General features: G+C 43.3%; 1 protein-coding gene across 1 annotated transcript in view; it reads left to right on the forward strand.

Moving 5' to 3' along the window:
• LOC138740075 (von Willebrand factor A domain-containing protein 3B-like) overlaps positions 1-22,817 on the forward strand; it is a 165,628-nt gene that overhangs the window by 41,666 nt on the left and 101,145 nt on the right. Inside the window, 2 exon segments of the mRNA XM_069892499.1 lie at positions 3,876-3,992; positions 8,569-8,768. Of these exon segments, the coding sequence (XP_069748600.1) occupies positions 3,876-3,992; positions 8,569-8,768 (317 nt within the window).

Raw genomic sequence — 22,817 nt, forward strand, 5'->3', positions numbered from 1 at the left:
GCTGCAGTCTTTAGCCCATATTCTACCTGTGCTTTTTACTTTGTCGATTTCATCCCCAAAGATAAATGACAGGCTGATTAGGATAAACCCAAGTTATAGACTTGGTGAATTGGATTGGATAAAAACAAAAGTTGTATTTTGAGCAAATAATGAGAAGCTGGTGGAACTTAACAGCAACCATGGGTAGAAATAGTTTAAAGAAAGTCTCGATTAAGTGGCCCATTTGGAAATGCTGCTTGACCATTTCTACCCATGGATGCTGACTGACCTCTTGGGTCCCTCCAAGCTTGCATTATTTGCTCGGTGAATTGCATTCTGTGGAAAGGTGAATTGGGCAGGTTTTCCCATTGTCACAAGGCCTCCAGCAAAAACCTCCACTCGTTCAGTGGATGCAGTCTGGGTTGTGGTTGTACAGACTAACAGATTTTCCATACTGGATATTATTCCTAGTGACACTCCAGTACAATTTTGATTCTGTTAAACAAGAAAGTCTGCAGATTCTGTGATCTAGTTTAACATGCAAAAATGGTGGAAAAAGTTTTTTTCATACCTTGATAAAGGCCTCAGTCCCGAAATGTTGATTATGTACTGTATCTTGCCATAAAGAACACTGCATGACCTGCTGAGTTTCTCCAGCACTTTTGTATATTAAACAATTTTGATACACACTTTTATTTAGATGTAACATAGTGTTATAAGAATTTTTCTAGAGAACCCATTAAGTTGGAAGCAAGTGCCGGAACAATGGCCTCCAGGGTCCTGATAAGTGAAGGGTGGGGGGGGGGGGGGGGGTGCAGGAACCAATGTGTGAAAAGGATTGTGGGAACTGGGGCCTTGGTGAGTAGGAACTGGCATCTTGCTGATTCGAAAGTGAGTGTGGGAACCAGAGCCCAGGTGAGTCGGAAGGGATTACGGAAACCAGGGACCTGGTGAATTGGGAGTGTGTCAAACATCATCTGGTGAGGCAGATGCTGAACTATCAGGTTTTCTGATTAGCAGATTTACTGCACTAAGGTATGCTGAAGACACACGGGGAGAAGAAGCAAAGTGAAGTAGTTTAGTGAGGCGGTGTGGTGGAACACTATTACAGTCATTGTACTGGTTGGCCCACCCCTGATACTGTAACTCTTCCCCCTCCAGGATTCCTAATAAAGACAGTGCCACCCAATCCCCTCTCTCAGCACTGCCTTGGAAATGGGCCAACAGCATGTAAGCTATGACTGCAAGTTTATAGCAATTAAAGCCTATTAATCTCGACTTCTGGTCTGTCGAGTCTAACTGACAGCACTAAAGGCAGAATTCTTGAGGCGAGGAATGAGGGAGAGGTACAAAAAAAGACTGGAAGACCCCTTGATGGGCATTAATGTTGGAAAAAATTAGATTGGTTTCAGGGGAACTTCTGACGTTAGCAGCCAGTGGAAGTTAGTGTGTAAAGTGCATGGAACTTCAAGACCTAGTCAAAACGTTTTGAACATTTGTTTCTTGGAAAACCTTTGGAGAGAAAAAAAATGAAGAAACTGCTTAAGAAGATGGCTATTGAATGTCTGCACCCCAGCCAGCTGAATGGCGGTTCTGTGTGAGGTCAAAGATGAGATCTCCTGGTTTTTTAAAATTAATCTGCTTTGTGAAATGGAGTTGTGTTGCAATGATGGAAAAATTTTTTTTTCCTAAACTTTCCTTTTCAAATCAAATGTAAATTCCATGTTGTTGTGGCAGTTTGCCGCAGGAAAGATTCCCACTAAAAAGAAAGAGAAATTAAGTCAGATACATAGTTGATCCTTTTGTTTTTATTTTATAAAAATGACAAACTATTTATGATTAATTCCAGTAGTAAAAACAAAATGGCAATACACAAAAATGCTGAAAAAACTCAGTAAGTCGCATTTGTTTATAATCTTATTGTACAAGTACAACCTGATGAAACAGCGTTCTCCAGTCCTCAGTGCAAAACAGGCAGATACACTACCAGATACAACACGCATACAAACAAACAATACACATGCAGGACAAGTATTCATCTATCCAGATCAATAAATAAATATTGCTTATGAGGGTCTCGGATGGTTTATGTGAGCAATTCCTTTGGTCGCTCAGCATTCTCACTGCCCATGTACAGTCTCCTCCGCCTGGTAATGCTGGCTTTGATACTCCTGTATCTCTTCCCCGATGGATGCTGTGTGCAGGGTGGAAGGGGGTCCTCAATGATTTTGCGCACCCTCTTCAGACAACCATCCCGGTAGGTTATGTCATTGGGGTGGGGAGGGAGACTCCATTGATCCTCTCTGCCACTCTTATGGTCCTGTAGATTGACCTCCAGGCAGGACATAATGGTACCAGAAACCTTCTCAGGAAGTGTGGTTGCTGTTGTGCCTTCCTGACAAGTGAGGAGGTGTTGTGTGTCCACGATAGGTTACTAAATAAGTGAACTCCAAGGAACTTTGCGCTCTCCATTCTCCACTACAGAGCTGTTAATGTGTTAATGAGGGTGGTTGTTCCAGGCCCTCCTGGAGTCCTCTATCATCTCTTTTGTCTTGTCCATATTGAGACTCAGGTTGTTACTCACGCTATTTCACGAGATTTTTCACCTCTGTAGTGTAACTCATCGTCATTGCTGATGAGGCCAATTACTGTTGTGTATCTGTAAACCCGATGACACTGTTGGAGCTGGTGATGCAGTCGTGGGTCAGAAGCGTGAACAGGAGTGGGCTGAGCACACATCCCTGAAGTGCACCAATGCTCAGCGTGACGGTGCTCGACATTCTGCTACTGACCCCAACAGACTGTGGTCTTCTCGTTAGGAAGTCCAGAATCCACTTACAAAGGGGGACATTGAGTCCCTGCACGGACAGCTTCTCCACCAGCTTCTGGGGAATGATTGTATTAAACATCGAGCTGAAGTCAATGAATAGCAGCCTGGTGTAAGTAGTGTCATTCTCCAGGTGGATCAAGATGGAATGAAGGGACAAGTCTGTAACATCACCTGTGGAACGGTTCTTCTATAGGTGAATTGAAATGGGTCCAATATCTCTCTGGGGATGCTTTGATGTGTTCAAAGCATTTCATAATGCTGAAGGTCAGTGCCACAGGGTGGTTGTCATTGAGGCCTGATCATGTACGTTGTCTGGTCCTGCTGCCATGTGTGGGTTCTCCTTGGATAGGGTTCTCCTCACCTCAGCTGCAGCTATACAGGGGGCCTGATCATCAGGGGGACATGGAGCTTTCTTCTGCGTCAACCTGCTCTTCTCATTAAACCGTGCATAGAAGGTAGTCAAGCAGCACCTATTAGGAAGCAAAGAGATATAACCAACTTTGTCAAGGTAGGAGCAAATAGCATGCAGGCTCCTGAAGGGCTCAGGCCCGAAACATCGGTTACATTCCTTTACTTCCTATCAACGCTGGGTGACCTGCTGTGTTTCTCCAGCACATTGCTGTATCGTACTACAGTCGCTGCATCTGCGGACTTTCCTGTTTAATGGCGATATTGTAGTTTATTACTAAAATTTCTTTATACACATGTTCCATTGATAGTTGCTGAATGTTTATACTTTGTATAACTAACATAATGAAAGCTTGTGAATAAAGCCATATAATAAGAACCATTAAGATCGGACCTATTGAAACAAAAGTTTATTTGAGTGTTCATCCATTTTACCAGATACTCACATGCTTGGTAACGAATGCTATGCTGGCCATTAAAGCATGAGCTAGATCTGTGTGGCAGTTTACAGGTTATCTCATTGCTTATGTGCTTTGTATGTTTTTATTTGCACTTTATTTCAGTTAATGTGTCCTAAACTGTCAAATGGTGGATAAAGATCTAATCAGTGAAGGTGGTGATACTAATCAACGAGAGTAATTAGTTTGTGTTCTTTCAGGGGCTGGAGTAAGAGAAGATGTGTTTCTCATCTGGTGCGAGATAGAGGAAGCCAGAAACACATTGGCGGAAGTTCAAACCATTGTTGCAGGGGCTCTTCGGAACATGTTTGCTGCAGGTGTTGTATTTTAGTATTTAACCTTGATTGAAATTACATTAAAATTGTGTTCATTTGAGTAATATGATTCACTGGTGACTCTCACTGGGACATCTGTGAGAAGGCAAAGAGGACACATTTTTATGCAATCTCCCAAAGAAGCTCACATATAAAAAAATGAAAAAAACCACAATTGCTGTTTACACAAACCCATGCTCTTTCTTCATCTACCAGGGACTCATTAAACTGAGGTTGTGGTTGAGGGGAGGGAATGGGGTGTCTCTTTGCTCTCACTTATTGCCAAGGTCAGTGGGTGGCATGGAGAGGTGCACGGTTGGCGTAGCGGTTAGTGTGACGCCTTTGCAGTGCAGGCCATCGGGTCCGGGGTTAAAATCCCGTGGCGTCTGTAAGGAGTTGGTCCGTTCTCCCTGTGTCTGCATGGGTTTTTTCCCGGGAGCTCCGGTTTCCACCCACCATTTGAAACGTACCAGGGGTGTAGGTTAATTGGGTGTAAATTGGGGGGCATGGACTTGTGGGCTGAAATTGCCCGTTACTGTGCTGTATGTTTAAATTTAATTTAAGATTAAAAAAAAATTCACAACCAGTAACTGGAATCTATTGTCTCCTTTGCACATCCAGAAATCTGATTATTTGTCATAGTGACACAATGTTCATCTACCAATAAATGACGACCAGCGAAATTTTGTTTTCCTGCCAGTAATCAATTTTTTTTTTAAAGAGGAATGTAGAAACCGCTAACATTTAAGTGATAAAAACTGCACAAAATTTAATAAAGTTACAGAAAATTTAAACATAGAACATTACAGCTCAGTACAGGTCCTTCAGCCCATGTGCTGGCCTGCACACAGCCATAATGACCTCCATAATGTCAGGGACAAAGACACACTTTTCCTTTTTCTGCCCCTGTGCTTCAAAGTTTTAAATTTGTAATCAAACAATTTGCATGTAATTGAAGTGCACATTCCAGATTTTATTCAAGATTATTTGTATACATTTTGGTTTGATTGTGTAGAAATTTTAGCACTTTTCATACATAGTCCCCTCATTTCAGGCTCCATAAATTTGGCTTCACAGGTATTTGTAATCAGTATGTTTAATTGCTTCATTGGTACAGGTATAAGAGAACTAGGCTTGCTTCTAAGCTTTTGATCACCTTTGGTGTCAGTAGTGGCCATTTTTCAACACGAGGACTAGAGTTGTGCCAATGACAGTCAAAGAAGCCACCACAAGGCTGAAAAACAAGAATAAAACAGTAAGAGCCATCACGCAATCTTTAGGATGACCAAAGTCAACAGTTTGGAATATCATTAAGAAGAAAGGGTGTACTGGTGAGGACAGTAATTGCAAAGGGACTGGTATTCCAAGGAAGACCTCCATTGCTGATAACAGAAAAGTTCTCGTCATAATGAAGAAAAATCCACATACGTATGTCCAACAGATCAGAAACACTCTTCTGGAGGCAGGTGTAGATATGTCAATGACTACTGTCCGCAGAAGACCCCATGAACAGAAATACAGAGGCTACAATGCAAGATGTAGTTAGCCATAGAAAGGATGGCCAAATTACAGATTGGCAAGAAATATTTAAAAGAACCTGCAGAATTCTGGTAAAAGAAATTGTGGACAGATGAGACCAAGATGAACCTGTATCACAGTAATGGCAAGAGCAAAGTGTGGAGGCATAAAGATCAAAAGGTCCAAAGCAGACCACCTTTGCCATGGTTTCCACCTTGCAGTGTAGTCTCTGTATTTTTAAAAATATATTTAATTTAACATTTTTAACCATACATGCATTCCAATATATTTGAAAATACAAATATGTTGAGTATCAACCACATGATGATACCCCAACAAGCCCTCCCCTCACCTCCCACAATCCCAAGAAAAAAGGAAGAAAGGAAAGAGAATACATAAAGTGTTAGGACAAAAAGAAAAAAAAGAGAAAGAAAAAATAAAAATGAGAATGCTGTGAGGGTTAAAATCCGTCTAGTCTAAAACTCATATCTATTTCATTATTAATGGATTCCACGCAGGTCATAGCGGCTAAGAAGAACACTGAGGTATCTAATAAAATTTAAAAATTAATACTCTTTTTTTGTAGATACGGGTGACAAATTTGTAAAAAATATATCATATTTTTTCCTTAAATTATATGTAATTTTCTCCAGGGGATCCCAGCTGTACATTTCCCCATTCCATCGTTCCAAACTTGGGTATGAATCAGATTTCCAAGCAACTGCAATGCACTTTCTGGCCACTGCTAATGTAATTTTATCAAATTCTATCTGATATCTAGTTAATTTCAATTTGGGTCTTATCCCTATAATGTTACCTAATAAAAATAATTCTGGATTTGTGGAAATTGGACTCTTGTAATTTGTTCAAAAAAAATGTCATAATTCCAGCCAAAGAGGTCTTACAGTATTTCTGTTCATGAAGTCTTCTGCGGACAGTACTTCACCATGAATAACAAGTTACTGAACCTTCGTGACTAACCTCCCATGAAAGACCTTGTCAAAAGCCTTTAGAATCTCACCTCGAGGCCCAGACCTATCCTTCTCCATAATTAACTTGAAATGAATGGCATTATGATCACTTGACCCAAAATGTTCCTCTACACATACTTATGTCACCTGTCCTGACTTGTTCCCTAATAGGAGATCCCGTATTGCACTCTCTCTAGTTGGTACCTCTTTCTATTGATTTAGAAAACATTCATGAACATGTTTGATAAACTCCAAACCATCCAGTCAATAGGTGTAAAATTAAAATCTCCTTCTATCTCCTTGTGTTTCCTGCAGCTGTCTGCCATCTCTCTACAGATTTGCTCCTCCAATTCTTGTTGACTATTGGGGCGTCTATAATGCAACCCCGTCTGATCTGATCATTTGGAGAAACAATTCTAAACCACAATTCTAAAACAAGGCAAATGCTAAGTAAAAATGAGCAGTAATGAATAATCATGGAATCACAGCCCACTGCAGCAAAAGACCATATCGTATATTGTGCTTCAGAGTTTGGATTTTTAATTGCCTCTGAGTCATTTTGATCCAAGTACACCCCTATTGAAAGAGACTGCAAAATGCTCTACCTTTGAAAATTGGAGTTTGCCCTATTATTATTATTACTGCAAGGTTTGTGCTTTTTGTTTGTTCATGGGATTCTGATTCCACTGGCAGGGCCATATTTTGTAAATGTTCCCTGATTGCCTCCTCAAATGAGTAGTTTGGAGGGCTATTAAAGGGGATAGTTGAGAAGCTATCACATTGATGCACTTGGCATCGTATCCAGGCCAGCCATGGTAATGGAAGAAGATGAATAACCAGATGAAGCCAAATATTCCTTGGAGTCTGCTCCACGATTCAATACAGTCATAGCCTCGGCTGCTTTTTCCCTTGCCTGTGTCCCAAACCTCCTAACATGACTAAAAGGTGTCTCACTCACTCCTGAAGAAAATGGCAATTTTTCTCTCCTGCAAAACATCAGGGAATCAATGACATTCCATGGGTTTTGTGGTCACGATTATTGATGCTTTGGTAAATTTTGAATTTATTCTGAATTTAAGTTCTCTGGTGGGAGTTCAAACTTGTGTGTCCAGAACAACAGTCTGTTCCTGTCATTTTTAGTCCAAATTTTAAGGTACAGTTAAATATTTAGCTTCTAGACTTGTCCCTTAAAATTGAATCCTGAGCTTTTGTAGACTTGCGAACATTTCACATCTGCGAGGGTGGATTTTAGTTGTCATGGCTTCACTCGTATCAACAAACCACACTGCGTTCATTGGCAGGTCTGCTGCTAAGTAGAAAGAAAGCTCTTTGCATTCTAGAATTCAAAGGTATGTGGAAGTGTTCATGCGTAAATAATCTCAGAGGCACAAATATTGTTGGAAAGGTTTAGAATAAGCCATACTTGAGGAAGGATCTACTGGTATTGGTGGCAGTCCAGAGGAGGTTCACCAGGTTGATCCTGGAGATGAGGGGGTTGACCTACGAGGAGAGACTAAATCAGGATTATACTCACTCAAATAGAAGAATGAGAGGAGATCTTATAGAAACATATACATTATGAAAGGGATTGATAAAATAGAGGCAGGAAAATTGTTTTCACTGAGACCAGATCTAGGAGACACAGCCTCAAGATTCAGGGGAGTAGATTTAAGATAGAGATGAGGAAAAACTGTTTTTCCCAGAGACTAGTGAATCCATGGAATTCAGTGAAGCAGTTGAGGTGATTTCATTAAACGTATTTAAGGTTCAGCTAGATTTTTACATAAAGAAAGGAATTAAGGGATATGAGGAAAAGGCAGGTAGATGGAGTCAAGTCAATGATCAGAGCAGCCATGATCTTATTGAATGGCGGAGCAGGCTCGATGGGCCGGATGGCCGACTCCTGCTCCTATTTCTTGTGTTCTGAGGCTACATAGTAAATATGTTTTTGCTTGGAATGTCTTATTCCTGTAATAAATTGTACATTTGTAGAGTTATTGGATCTATGAAAATGTATATACCTGGTTATATTAATGAATGTATCTGTTTCTCTGTCATCCTTTCCCTTTCTATAATTTGCTTTTATGAAGAAACATTGAGTGTTCATCAGCCAAAGGAACCATCAAGAACAGAGGACTGGATCTCTTCAAAGAAGTGGCTTGACACATGTGGCTTGAAGGCACATAAACTGACTTTCTACGATGTACTTGCCGACTGTGCTTTTCGGCATTCTGATGGCATAGTGAACATAAAAGGGAAGCCAGTGAATGAGTGCATTCAAACTGATGCAGTAAGTGAGGCATTATCCAGGGTGGGGGGCTGGGAGTGTGGGTATGGTTTCTCTACAGGTGCGGCCTGACCCACTGAGTGTTTCCAAAGAATATTTATATCCCTTGAGTTCAAATTTCAGGCATCTACAATGTTTTGATTTTCACTCTTAGATTTAAGGGGTGGTTGAAAAGGTTTTGTTCATTTGCTGGAGTGCATCTTGTATATGGCACGTTCAGCCCACTGGATGTGGAGGAAGTGAATGGAGTTCTGATCAAGTGGGCTACTTTTTTTTCCAAAGGTAGACCTTGAAGGTTGTCAGAACTCAGCACTTCTTGGATAGCTTCGTATATCATAGATTTTGGAAAAGGCTTTGGGAGTTGCTTCCCGCAGGCCACCAACTTACTTGTAAATGCTGCTTTTTCTCGAGTAAAATGGACTTGGGCTCTGAGGTCAATAGGGAAACTTGCGACTCTCCCAAAGATGGAAGGAGGTGGCTGATAGGGTGGGTGGGTATTAGTTGATACACTCACTTCTTAATCTGTAGGGCTATTGTCTGCTTCCAGTGCTTTGTCCAATGATTCACAACTCCAAGCGGCATGTTGGCGTTAACGATTAGTGCAACAGCTTTGCAGCACCAGCGACCGGGACTGAGAATCAAATCCCACGCTGTCTGTAAGGAGTTTGTACATCCTCCCCTTGTCTGCATGGGCTTCCTCCGGGGACTTTGGTTTTCTCCCACTGTTAATAATGTATTGGGGGTCTAGGTTAATTGGGTGGAATGGGCTGAAATGGCTTGTTACCATGCTGCATGCCTAAATTTAAAATTTAAGTTTAAATCCAAGCTTCTCAACTCCATCCTTCTCAATCGTTGACCAAAGATTGCCAAGAGTCAGCGAGGAACTGAATTTCTTCAAAGAAGCATCAAGGTTCATTTTATTGTCATGTAACAATACAAAACATGTCATATACATGATATACTTCAACGTTTGTCTGACATAAGGCAAACAAAGAGTCACCATGAGCATTGGCCGGCACCCCTAACAATAAGAGAGAGAAAGAATCATGAGAGCCCCTTCAGAGACGCTGAGTATCCAGCGATTCGCTCCCAGCACTCCCGCAGCCTCTGCAGCCATACAGACTCCTGTTCAAACCATTGGCAACCCAAGCTCCAGGTCCAAACTAACGACACAACTGGGAAGCCTTCAGCGCCTGTGGCCCCTTGAGAGCTCCTCTTGCTTTGCACAGTCTTTGAAACTTCTCTCCACATGGTAATCTCTGTACATGAAAGAACCTGGAATTGGGTGCCTGCTTCAGAACGGTTAGTGAACAATGAAGCCTGGCCAACATGTTTGACTTGGGGTGACTAGGGCCTTAATGCTGGGGATGTTGTCCTGGGAGAGGACATATTCTTCCAGTGATCTTGGAGGTTATTGCTGAGGTATCATTGGTGGTATCTCTCCACTGATCTGGGATGCCTTCTGTAAATAATCCAGGTCTCAGATGCATGTAGGATGGAAGGGGTTATTGCTGCCCAATAGACTCAGGTTTGTGCTTGTTCTAAGGTTTCAGTCTTCAAATACAGAAAAGGTTTGCAGGTACATTGAAGGTTTGGAGAATTACATTATCAATATCAAGTCAGGTTTATTGTCATTTGATTGCACAAGTACAATCCAATGACACAACATTCTCAGGTCTTTGGTGCAAAACACAAAGGCACCCAACCAGACATGACACACATACAGACAAACAATATACATGCAGGACAAGCATTCATATATACAAATAAATACATAAATATTGTTTAGTAACTCTCAGAGTCTTGGATAATTAGTGTGAGCAGTTCCTTTGGTCATTCAGCATTCTCACTGCCCTTGGAAAGAAGTTCAAGGTTCAATTCATTATCATGTGATTGAAACCTGTCATAGTACATGAAGTTGCTTTGTCTGCTGAAAGGGAGACAGATTGGCCAGCGGCAAAAATTGCGTGAAGCACCTCTCACAGTCAGACCAAGGGAAGCAAATGTCTCCCCAGAGTCGCCAGCAAATCTCCAGCCACATAGAGTCCAGCCCAAACCATTGGCAACCCGAGCTCCAGATCCAAACCACCAACACAATTAGGAACCGTTCAGCGCCCTCGGCATCCTCTCGCTTCCCGGTTAAGATACGTGGTATCCATTCAGCCAGTTTCAAGCCTGTTTCTGGCAGGCTGCCACCTGGTGTAAGTCCCTTGACAGCAATCTCCAGCATTCCATAGCCTGTGTCTCCTTGAGTCATCAACAGCCGCCCGCCCGTGTGTTCCTCAGCCGCGTAACCTCTTATTGGTCTACTGCTGTGTTCACCATCCCATGGGTCACTTCCTCTGTTTCCCCTTCTCAGATAGGGGGTGGTCTCCCTGTTTTCTGATGCCCTGCGCAAGTCCTCCGCTTACCGGAAACAGCAGTCCCTTGTGGCCTCCATATTGGGCACATACCCTGCGGTGACGGGATTTCAAATACAACCACCGTCACCTTCTTTAACAGGCCATTAAAAGCCAGGCTATTTCAACAGGCTGTTTCTCGCTTGGTTGCGCTTTCCTGCATCTCTTCTTCAAATGGTGACTCCCACTGTCTGACCTTGGGCTTTTAACCATTGGAGTATTTTACAAGGCTAGTTTATGTCAGTAATAGTTGCCATCATTTACCCCCCACTCACTTGCCACTTTGCCTAATCCCTTGCCTACCACAGAGCACTTATGGCATCCTATTGCTGTAAATCTACTGGAGCAGCTTGGGTAATAACATGGCTGGTTCTGTGAGGAAGTCTCCAGTACTACAGCTGGTATGTTGTCATGACCTTTAGCTTTAGATATATCCAAGACCCACAGCAGCTCTGGATGAGGCCAAGATGAATGATCCCTTTCACTCTCCTGGCAGAAGTTGGTTGCGAATGCTTCAGCCTTATTTGATGCATTCAGACTACGTTGTTCATGTCAGACTTCGAGCTCACATCTCCAATGTTTAAAGTGGCAGGCTGAATCAAAGTACTGTAATATAATTCAGCTGTAAATAATGTCAGATACACACAACAGTACCCTCCTGCTGAGACTACTGACTTTGGGCCTTTTGGCTTAGAGGCAATGGGTGTGCATGAGTAGCAGAGAGAGTAAATCACGAACGTCTGCAGACGCGGCGACTGAAGTAAAAATACCGCGCTGCCAGTCAAACAGCGAACTTTATAAAGCAGAGATAAAGATACATAACCAACGTTTCAGGGTTGAGCCCTTCATTAATGTATGAGCAAAAGGTAGGCAGGCATCTGAATAAAATGGTGGTAGGGAGGAGCATAGTGGATAAGGGAGGGAGGGCACAACAGCAAATGAGGGGGAGGGGGAATGGCTCTGTGAATGGAGAGGGAAGGAGACAGAGGGATAGGGAAGAGAGGAAAAATGGGGGTGTGGTTGAGCAGGTACTGGAGAAATTAGCCTGAATGCCACCTGGTTGGAGAGTGTCAAGACGGAATATTAGGCTTCGCTCCTTCAATTTATAGATGGTCTTGTGCACGAGGCCATAGACAAATGCGTTGATGTGGCAGAATCCAAAAGGTTGGCCACTGGGAGATCCCTGTCATTGATGTGGACAGAGTGAAGGTGCTCAGTGAAGTGATCTTCCAGGTTGCACCAGCCAATCCGATGGAGAGAAAGCCGTAACTGGAACACTGAAAGCAGTAGATAACTCCAGAAGATTAAGAAGTGAAGTGTTACTTCATTGGGAAGGACTATTTGGGGCCCCAGTACTTTCCTTCAGGGTGTTAAAATTGTTTGAGATTAATTATATAGGTTTACCATTAACCACAATGGAAACAGTTTTGGTTGCCACACCATTAGAGTAAACTGGGATTCACTGGTTGTGTGTTGACTGATGGCTGGTTCCACCCCCACCCCATCTGCTCACATATAACCCTGGTTTCATTCCTAAACCCAGAACCCTTCTGTGAAGCCCTACTAAGCTAATAAAGCATTTGTTCTCCCTCCAGTCATGAGAGCTTTTATTCGCGCTACAATTTTATTAGTTTATTCCATAACGATGGAAGCTCTATTCAAGCCAGGTATGCTACTGACAGACCCTCTGTTCCCCAACACGGCTGACGAGTTCACACACTGGCTAAATTGCTTCCAGGCCTACCTGAACATGACCGCAGATGTCTTCCACACCAATCAATTCAGGAGGTCTGCACTTGTTTCGAGGGTAGGAAAGAAAGGATATGCAGTCATCAGGGACTGCACTACATATGATCCTGCCATCGAGGCGTTGAAGGCTTGGTACCCGAAGTTGCAAAATGAGGTCCTAGCGAGGCACTCACTCACACAACGTTGCCAATGGCCAGGAGAGACCATTAATGACTACCTGCTGGATTTGTGGACACTTGCCAAGAAGTGGAGGTACAAAGTGGCTACGAGCTGCGTTCATGAGGAAGAACAGATCCGGGTCTCTCTAGTCGTGGGGGTCCGCTTGAGGTACGTGAGGCAGCGACTGCTCGAGTCGGGGAGAAAAATGACCTGGCTAACCATGTCGAACTGGCCAAATCGCTGGAACAGGTCAAGCTTGAGAGCGACATCCTCGAAGTCAGCGAGCTCGCTCACCCAGGTGACCTCCTTCCAAGGACCGGCTGCTCCCGCTACCCCCGCCCCAATGTCTGCTGCTTCCCGTGCTAGGGAGTGCTTTTTCTGTGGCAAGAACCAACATCCCTGATCTCGTTGCCCTGCAAAAGACTCAGCGTGTTCCAGCCATGGCAAGAAAGGGCATTGAGTGAAGGTTTGTTGCATGATGGGAAGCCTGGGGAAGTCTGCAGCCTGCATCTCTCCCGGATCTGATTCCAGCCCCAAGCTGTCTGCCCCAAATTCACCTGAACCCACTTGCTGCGCTACACACCAATGGAGGGTGGCCATTACGACCTAAATTCAAACTTGGCGCCTTTATCATTGGAAAAGGAAGGAGGGTGGCCATCTTATGCATGCAGGGCAACCCAGGATGGTGGGGGGCCACTCAAGTGAGGAGCATGGTCCTAGATCAGGACAGGCCTCACCAACTCAGCAACTCCATAGTGACTGTGAAGGTAAATGGGCATTCCGCCAAATGCCTGATCGACACGGGCTCTACTGAAAGCTTCATAGAAACATAGAAGATAGGAGCAGGAGTAGGTCATTCGGCCCTTCGAGCCTGCTCCGCCATTCAACGAGATCATGGCTGATCTTAAAGTTCAGTACCCCGTCCCCGCCTTCTCTCCATAACCTTATACTGAAGAAATAGATCTAATTCCCTCTTAAATAGATTTAATGAACCTGCCTCTACTGCCCTCTGTGGCAATGAATTCCACAGATTCACCACCCTCTGGGTAAAGAAATTCCTCCTCATCTCGGTCCTAAATGGTTTGCCTATTATCCTCAAACCATGGCCCCGGGTTCTGGATTTTCCCATCCTTGGAAACATCCCATCTGCATCCATTCTGTCCAGTCCTGCCAGAATTTTATATGTCTCTATGAGATCTCCTCTCAATCTTCTAAACCCCAGTGAGTACAATCCCAATTTGCGCATAGACTCACAGACTGTACAAGAGTACAACTAAAGATGTATCCTTCCAATTACCACATATTCCTCGTGTCTCATCCACATTCTATGCGTGTTCAACAACATTGTATAGTATATCTGTCATTTGAAAGGGTGGGGGGAGTTCTGTAAATTTTGCTTACATATATTTGATGAACTGTGTGCTCTGGTGCTGTTGGGTCCGAACTTCCTGTGTCAACTTAAAAGCGTGACCTTGGAGCATTTTGGTCCCCATCCCCCCCGTAAAGGTTCAGAACAGAGGTCTCCAAAAATCAGAACCCACATGCAGCCTCTCCACACGGAATATCGACCTCTCTTCCCAGATTTGTCCTCAGACTGCAAATCTATTGCTACCAAGAGCAGGAGGTACAGTACAGCAGATCAAGATTTTATAAAGTCTGAGACACAATGTCTGCTTTTTTTTTTTTTTTTTTTTTTTTTTTTTTTTTTTTTTTTTTTTTTTTAAATTTTTTTTATTTTTCACACCATAAATCACATTAGCCATGATATACACTATTTCTTTTCACACATATACAGTGACTTTTTCTCCCCCCCCCCCTTTCCTCCCAAACCACCCCCCCACCCCCCCCTCTCATCCATTTTAGGTATACAATCTAGGTTGCATTAAGCCAGTCAGACAATGTTGTCATTCAACCAAATTACACCAGAAATTCTACTGAGTCCATTCTTTTCTTTCCTTCTCCTTCCATCAACTTAGGTAATGTTTGTCCCCGGTAGGTTTTCGCTATTGTATTTAATGTAAGGCTCCTATACTTGTTCGAATATTTCAATGTTATTTCTTAACCAATATGTTATTTTTTCTAATGGAATACATTTATTCATTTAAATTTGGTAGTTTCTTCCTTTTAATTTGGTTATGTATTCCATTAATATTTAAAGACATATAGTTCAGCGTAGCCCTTTTATATTTTGTTTATCTTCTCTTTCCGTTTTTCCATCATTACCTTTCCTCCTTTTCCATTTCTGTTTTCTTATTTTCAACTCTTTATAAGACAACATTCCTACAACATCTAACATTTTCCTTATTCTCCTATTTCTATCTTATTTATCCCCAATCTCCCCTTCACCTCCTGAGTTGTCCTTTATCCCTTGTCGGACAACCACATCTCCCCTCTCCATTTGGATTTGCGAATCCACTCGCAAGCGTCAACTGATTTTGCAGTGACCGCTATTTCCCCCCACCCCGCCTCCCCCAGAAAAGATTTCACTTTTCATATGTCACAAAGGTCCCTCTTTTAATTCCCTCCTTATTCTCTCTATTCCATTACCTTCCCTTATTAATTCTTGTCTATACTATCCATATTTTCCTCTAAGTACAGATACATTCATGTATGCTCATTGTCTCTATTCACTCTTATACCTCTTTACCTGCATACATATCAATCGTGATCATTTTTACTCTCATTACCCGTCTTCATCCCTCAGTCTATTTTTGTCTTTACCCACATACATATCAGTCGTGATCATTTTAACTCTCATTACCCGTCTTCCTCCCTCAGTCTATTTTTGTAATTGTTCTGCAAATTTTCGTGCTTCTTCTGGATCCGCGAATAGTCTGTTTTGTTGTCCTGGAATAAATATTTTCAATACCGCTGGATGCTTTAGTATAAATTTATACCCTTTCTTCCATAAAATCGCCTTTGCTGTATTGAACTCTTTTCTCTTCTTTAGGAGTTCAAAACTTATATCTGGATAAATGAAGATTTTTTGTCCTTTATACTCCAGTGGTTTGTTGCCCTCTCTTACTTTTTCCATTGTCTTCTCCAGTACCTTTTCTCTTGTAGTATATCTTAGGAATTTTACTACAATAGATCTTGGTTTTTGTTGTGGTTGTGGTTTAGAGGCCAATACTCTATGTGCCCTTTCTATTTCCATTTCATGCTGTAGTTCTGGACATCCTAGGGTCTTAGGGATCCACTCTTTTATAAACTCCCTCATATTCTTGCCTTCTTCATCTTCCTTAAGGCCCACTATCTTTATGTTATTTCTTCTGTTATGGTTTTCCATTGTATCTATTTTTTGAGCTAGTAGTTCTTGTGTCTCTTTAGTTTTTTTATTAGATTCCTCCAATTTCTTTTTTAAGTCTTCTACCTCCATTTCTGCTGCTACTGCCCGCTCTTCCATCTTGTCCATTTTCTTTCCCATTTCTGTTAAGGTCATCTCCATTTTATTTATTTTCTCTTCTGTGTTGTTTATTCTTTTTCTTAAATCCTTAAATTCCTGTGTTTGCCATTCTCTAAATGATTCCATGTATCCTCTAATAAGAGCAAGTATATCCTTTACCTTGCCTCTCTTTTCTTCTTCTATTTCACCATACTCTTCCTCTTCTTCTTCCTCTGGGTTGGCCATCTGTTGTTTCTTTGCTGCCCTTTCCTCCTCTTCTATCTTGTTTCTATTGTCTTCTGTGGTCTCTTCTTGCTGCAGGTGTTCTGCAGCTGTCGTTGCCGGCTGTGGAGATCGACTCCCCAGCTGGTCCCCCCTCCCGTCGGTGTGTTTTTTTTCATTCGCATCGCGCATGCGCGAAACTTCGCGCATGCGCGGTTGCGCACTTTTGTTCGGCTCTGCGAGCCATTTTTGTAGTCCATTATTTACCGACCTGAGGGAGCGGGTTTCTCTCTCCGCAGCGGGCCTCTTCGGACAGGTAAGGCCTTCACCTTTTTCCTCCTTTGTCTTCTCTTCCTCTCTTCTTACCGTTGCTTTCGACTTTTCTTTTTTTGTCGCCATCTTCTTTCCACCTTTATACTCACTTTTCTGTAACTTTTATTTCTGTGCCTTTGTGTTTTCTCTTGTTTTTCCCGACTTTTCTGGAGAGGGCTGGAGTTCACCGTCCGGCCACTACTCCATCACGTGACTCCTCCCAGACACAATGTCTGCTTGATGAAGGTATCATCAAACCTAGCACCAGCCCGTGGAGAGCACAGGTGGTAGTGGTAAAAGAGGAAAACAAGTCCAGTCAAACTATTAATTGGTACACACTCCTGGAAGCATACCCCTCCCTCGAATTTTGGACACGGTGAATGATATTGCATGATATCGGGTCTATTTGACCATTGACCTGAAAACTGTTTATCACCAGCTGCCAATCCGTTCTGATGACTGTCCATATATAGCATTTAAAGCTAACGCCCGTCTCTATCAATTCCGGAGGGTCACTTTCGGTATTACTAACGAGGTTTCTATCTTCCAGATAGTGGGCAAGTATGAGTTGAAGGCTACCTTCCCCTACCTCGATGATGTCACCATCTGTGGCCAAACCTTGGAAGACCATGACCCCAACCTCCAGAGCTTCAACCATACATATAACTCTGACAAGTGCGTGTTCAGGACTAAACATCTGGCTATTCTGGTCTACGTGGTAGAGAATGACATCATTGGCCTTGATCCCGATAGAATGTACCCCCTGTTAGAGGTCCCTATTCCCAGGACCACAAAGGCCTTGACGAGATACCTGGGGTTTTACCCTCTCACCCTCTCGGCTGAAGCCCAAATGGCTTTTAACTATCTCTGGAACCATGAGAGCCTCTGTAGACGAGAATGTACCTTTCCAAGTGGGAAGTGATGCTTTGGACATAGCCCTGACCGTTACCCTCAACTAGGTAGGCAGGCCGGTTGCATTTTTTTCTCGGACATTGCAAGGCCACGAGCTCTGGAACCCATCTGTGGTAAAGGAGACTCAAGCATTGTAGAAACCATGAGGCACTGGAGACATTACCTGGCTGGTAGGAAATTTATGCTCCTCACTGACCAGCGCTCAGTCGGATTCATGTTTAATTATGTTAGAGGGGAAAAATCAAAAATGACAAGATTGCTCGGTGGAGAATCGAGCTCTCCATCTACAATTATGACATTGCCTATCGGCCAGGACTCTTTAACGACCCTCCAGATGCCAGATCCAGGGGAAGCTGTGCCTCCTCACACACCGGTCAACTGCGGTCTCTGCATAATGAGCTCTGCCATCCAGGGGTTACCCGCATGGCTCATTTTGTCAAGGCGTGCAATCTGCCCCACTCCATGGAAGATGTTAGTGAAATGATCAGGTCTTGCCAGGTCTTCGTGGAGTGCAGGCCGCATTCCTACCACCCCGCAAAGGCACAGCTGATTAAGTCATCCAGGCCCTTTGAACGGCTCAGTGTTGATCTTAATGGACCTCTCCCCTCCATTTCTTCCTCTCTATCATTGATGAGTACTCCCACTTCCCATTCGCCATTCCATGTCCAGACATGTCCACTTCGTCAGACACGAAGGCCCTAGATTCCATTTTCACCCTGTTCGGGTAACCCAGCTATATTCATAATGACCAGGGCTCATCCTTTATGAATGATGAGCTACATCAGTACCTGTTGATGAGGAGCATTGCGTCCAGCAGGACTACTAGCTACAACCCCCCAGGGGAATGGGCAGGTTGAAAAGGAGAACACCGTGGTCTGGAAGGCTGTTAAATTGGCCCTGAAGTCAAAAGGCCTTCTAGACTCACACTGGCAGGAAGTCCTTCCTATGGTGCTCCCATTCCATCTGGTTGCTACTATGTACCGTGACCAATACTACTCTCGAGCTCCTATTCACTTTCAAAAGAAGAGTGACATTAGGAACAACACTCCCAATCTGGCTCACTACACCTGATCCAGTCCTTCTCAGGAAGCACATGAGGAGAAGCTAGACCGACACCCTGGTGGAAAGGGTGAATGCTCCATGCCAACCCCATATATGCCTATGTGGAGTACCTGTTTGGCAGGGAGGACTTCGTCTCCATCAGGAACCTGGCACCCACCATAACAGAGGGTCCGTTGCCTCAGGTGCCCTGTGAGCCACGGAGCTCATTCTCGCCACCCCAGTCAGGGCCTCGGGGATCTGGTTCAGGAGGAAAGTGCACCCCCCTCCACCTTTGAGCCAGAGACCCAGCCCGCCTCCCCTCCCTCACAAGGGGACCAAGAGACCCAAGGTCCCCCGGTGTTAAGGCACTCCACCAGGATCTTCAGACCCCGGACTGCTTAAATCTGTAAATTTGTAAATAACTGTATATTTTTCAACCATTTTTTTTCTGAACCCATGTTCTCTGTCTTCATTCAAGTCCCTAAATTCTACAGGAAGGGGTGAATGCAGTGAACTGGGATCCACTGGTAGGGTGTTGAGCTGATGGCTGGCTCCACCTCCCTACTCCGTCCCCATCTGCTTACGTATAACCCTGGTTTCCCGCCTAAACCCAGAACCCTTCTGAAGACTACTGTGAGACCCGACCCTTAGTTATAAGGTAATAAAAGCATTTGTTCTCCCTCCAGTCCTGAGAGCTTTTATTCATGCTACAACCAGGCATGCTCTGAACTAGATATTGTGTCTTAAAAATTCAAATTTTGGGGGAGTGGAATATTATGATATAAATGTCAAATTTTCCATTAATTATTAATCACATTAATATTAATGTAAAAATAAATACACCTGAAATGATTTTGACTTACCAAACTATGAAATTGTCCCATCTCAAAACCCTTAGCTTTGTTCAGGAGCTAACTTGAAAAGAAGTTAAATAATGATATTGTAACCCTCCGTTCCCAGCAGGAAGTTAATACGAGAAGTAGTAAGGATGTTTTAAACAAACAAAAAAATGTCATTGTTGAAAAGAGAAACGTTGGAAATCATTGGAAAAAGCATTTAAGAAGCTACCAAATTTATGCCTCCCACCCCCCACCGTTTCAGTCAGGTGCCTGTCTGTTTGTTGCTCAGACTTTTGCAAATGCTAGAATCTTGAGCAGACGGATTTATTTTCAGATTTATTGTCAGAGCACATACATGCCATCGCATAAAAAAACCCTGAGATTCTTTTTCCTGCTGGCGAGGCAGAATTGTTGGAGGAACTCAGCAGGTCTGACAGCATCCATGATGGAAATGATCAGTCAACATTTTGGATCGAGACCCAATGTGACCTCTTTTATTCCTTTGGGTGTTCCTGCCACTCTTCCTTTCTTTTAATGAGCTGTTAGATGCAGTGACATCTTTTACATCTGTAACTTTGAAACCTTAATCTATTTTTTAATCAATACATCTCAATATAAAACTCTGAAATCTTTCCCAGTCGTTCAGTGATGGTGCTGAGGACAAATCCAAAACAGTCCATGCCCTACGTGAGGGTCTCCAAGTTTGCTTTAGCTTTGTTGGTTTCCTATTGCTGACAGCTGACATTCACTCACTCTGTATATGGGCTCGATTTAAGACTACTGAATGAGTCACTTGTTCCATTTGAAGGGAAGTTGAAAACTGAAGGGCCACGGATTTCCTTGGAGTTCTTCCATGCTTGAAATCATATCAAGGCCAGAGATGAAGGAGAGTACTTCTTGGTTGATTTAAGTTCAGTGTCTGTAGCATTTCTGGCAAGATTACAACATTGGAATAGTAATAGCTTCAAGTATTATAAGGTCTAAAGAAGTGGTTCCCAACTGGTGGGCCACAGCGTGTTGCCATGTGGGTCTTTAAAAATGTTAAATAAAATACTTTAAATTAGATAAAGATGTGTTTCTTACAGAGCTGCTTTTGATTTGAAAATATAGCTGTCATTGCCACTTGTGGGCCATGGCATGTTAGGCTGGAGACCAGGTGGGCTTTAGACCGAAAAAGGTTGAAAATCATTGGTAAAAGCATTTAAAAAGCTACCAAATTTATGCCTCCCACCCCCCACCGTTTTAGTCAGGTGCCTGTCTGTTTGTTGCTCAGACTTTGTGTGGTGGAACTCGACACTGCGGGCATGTCCTCGCTGGGCTGGGCAGGCTGGCTCACCTGCTGCACCTGTAGCCCCTCCCCACGATCCCCTAATAAGAGCCTTAATCTCCTCCCTCATACCTGCCTTGGACATGAGTCAGTAACATGTAGAGGCACATCTGGGTCTTCTGATCAATAAAGCCTTTGTCTCTTGCCTCACGTCTGCGAATGGTCATTGACCGCACCCACACCTTGATGAAGGGCTCAGGCCCGAAACTTGGGTTATATATCTTTACCTACTTTGAACGCTGTGGGACCTGCTGAGTTTCTCCAGTAACCTTGTGTATTAATTGCAGTCAGAGCACCTGCAGACTTTCTTGTTTCACAAATAGGTGATATTGTTGAGAAGCCCATTATGGGTAGAGTCATGGAGCTTTTTTGGCACAGAACAGGTGCTCTGACCCAACTTGTCAATGCTGACTAAGTTATTTACCGAAGCTCATCCCCTGCCTGTGTGTGGCCCATATCCTTCTAAACCTCCTCTAGCCATACACCTCTCCAAATGTCTTTTAAATGCTACCTTTAGTCCCACCCCTGCCACTTTCTCTCGTTGCCAATTCTACATACTGCACCTCCCAACCTGTCTGTATGAGAAAGGTGCTCCACCAATCCTTTTTAAATCATTCATATCTCACTTTAAATCCATGCTCTTCCCGTTTTAGACTCTCCTACTGTGGGAAAGATTATGATTTCAAATGATGCCCCTCATAATTTTATGCATCTCCTTTGCTCCAGGAATTTCTGTTATGTTTGCAATACACAATTGCCATCAAAACAATAACCAAGTGATAGGGTAACTGGCCTCGCACTGCCCTCTAGTGATAAAAACAAGACAGTGAAACACAAAAGTCTGCAGATACAGTATTTGTTGTAAAATCACAGAAATGCTCGAGAAACTCAGTTGGTCTCACAGCTTCCATTTTGAGGCAGACGTCTGTCAAGAGTGTCTTCTGGGATGAAGACGGAGAGATCAAGGAAAGAAAGTGTGTTGCTAGAGATGGACCAAGTGAATTTGAGGTTGGGGTGGAATTTGGCAGCCAAGTGTAGGAAGTCAACGAGTTCATCATAGGTAATGAGGCAGCACCAAAGTGTTCGTCAATATCGCGGAAGAAGAGTTGAGGGGCTTTGCCTGGTAGCATGGATTGCTCCATGTTGCCAATTAAAAGGCAGACATAGCTGGGGCCCATGCGGGTACCCATGGCTACCCCTTTGACCTGGAGAAAGTGGGATGAGTCAAAGAAGAAGATGTTAAGGGTGAGGACAAGCTCCTTTCACAGAGCCAAAATCAATTCTCACCTTTCCTCTTATCATATCAAATTAACACCTTTTGTTGGCCTGGACACCTTTCCCGACCAGCCTTCAGTCTCGTTATCCTGATGCTTTCCGTTTATTCCTTGAAGAGGGGCTCAAGCCCTGTGTCAGGACAGCATGAAAGCAGTCATTAGTGCCAGGTACAGGTTGGTGCAATATAATTTCCTGTATCAACTGCACCTCACACCACAAAAAGTACATAAATCCAAACCAGAAACCTCTGAAATGTGTTCCAGATGTGGTGTGGAGACTGGAATCTTTATGCATTCAACCTGGCTGTGTATAAAGATGAGATCCTTCTGGGAGGACCTGGGCACATTCTGAAAAAAATAACAAAGGTGGATTTTCCATAGGATCCAGAATTGTACCTACTGGGAAACATTACGGATGTGTGTTTTAAACTGTCCA

Source organism: Narcine bancroftii, chromosome 7 (assembly GCF_036971445.1).
Source record: "Narcine bancroftii isolate sNarBan1 chromosome 7, sNarBan1.hap1, whole genome shotgun sequence".
Taxonomy (NCBI): Eukaryota; Metazoa; Chordata; class Chondrichthyes; order Torpediniformes; family Narcinidae; genus Narcine; species Narcine bancroftii.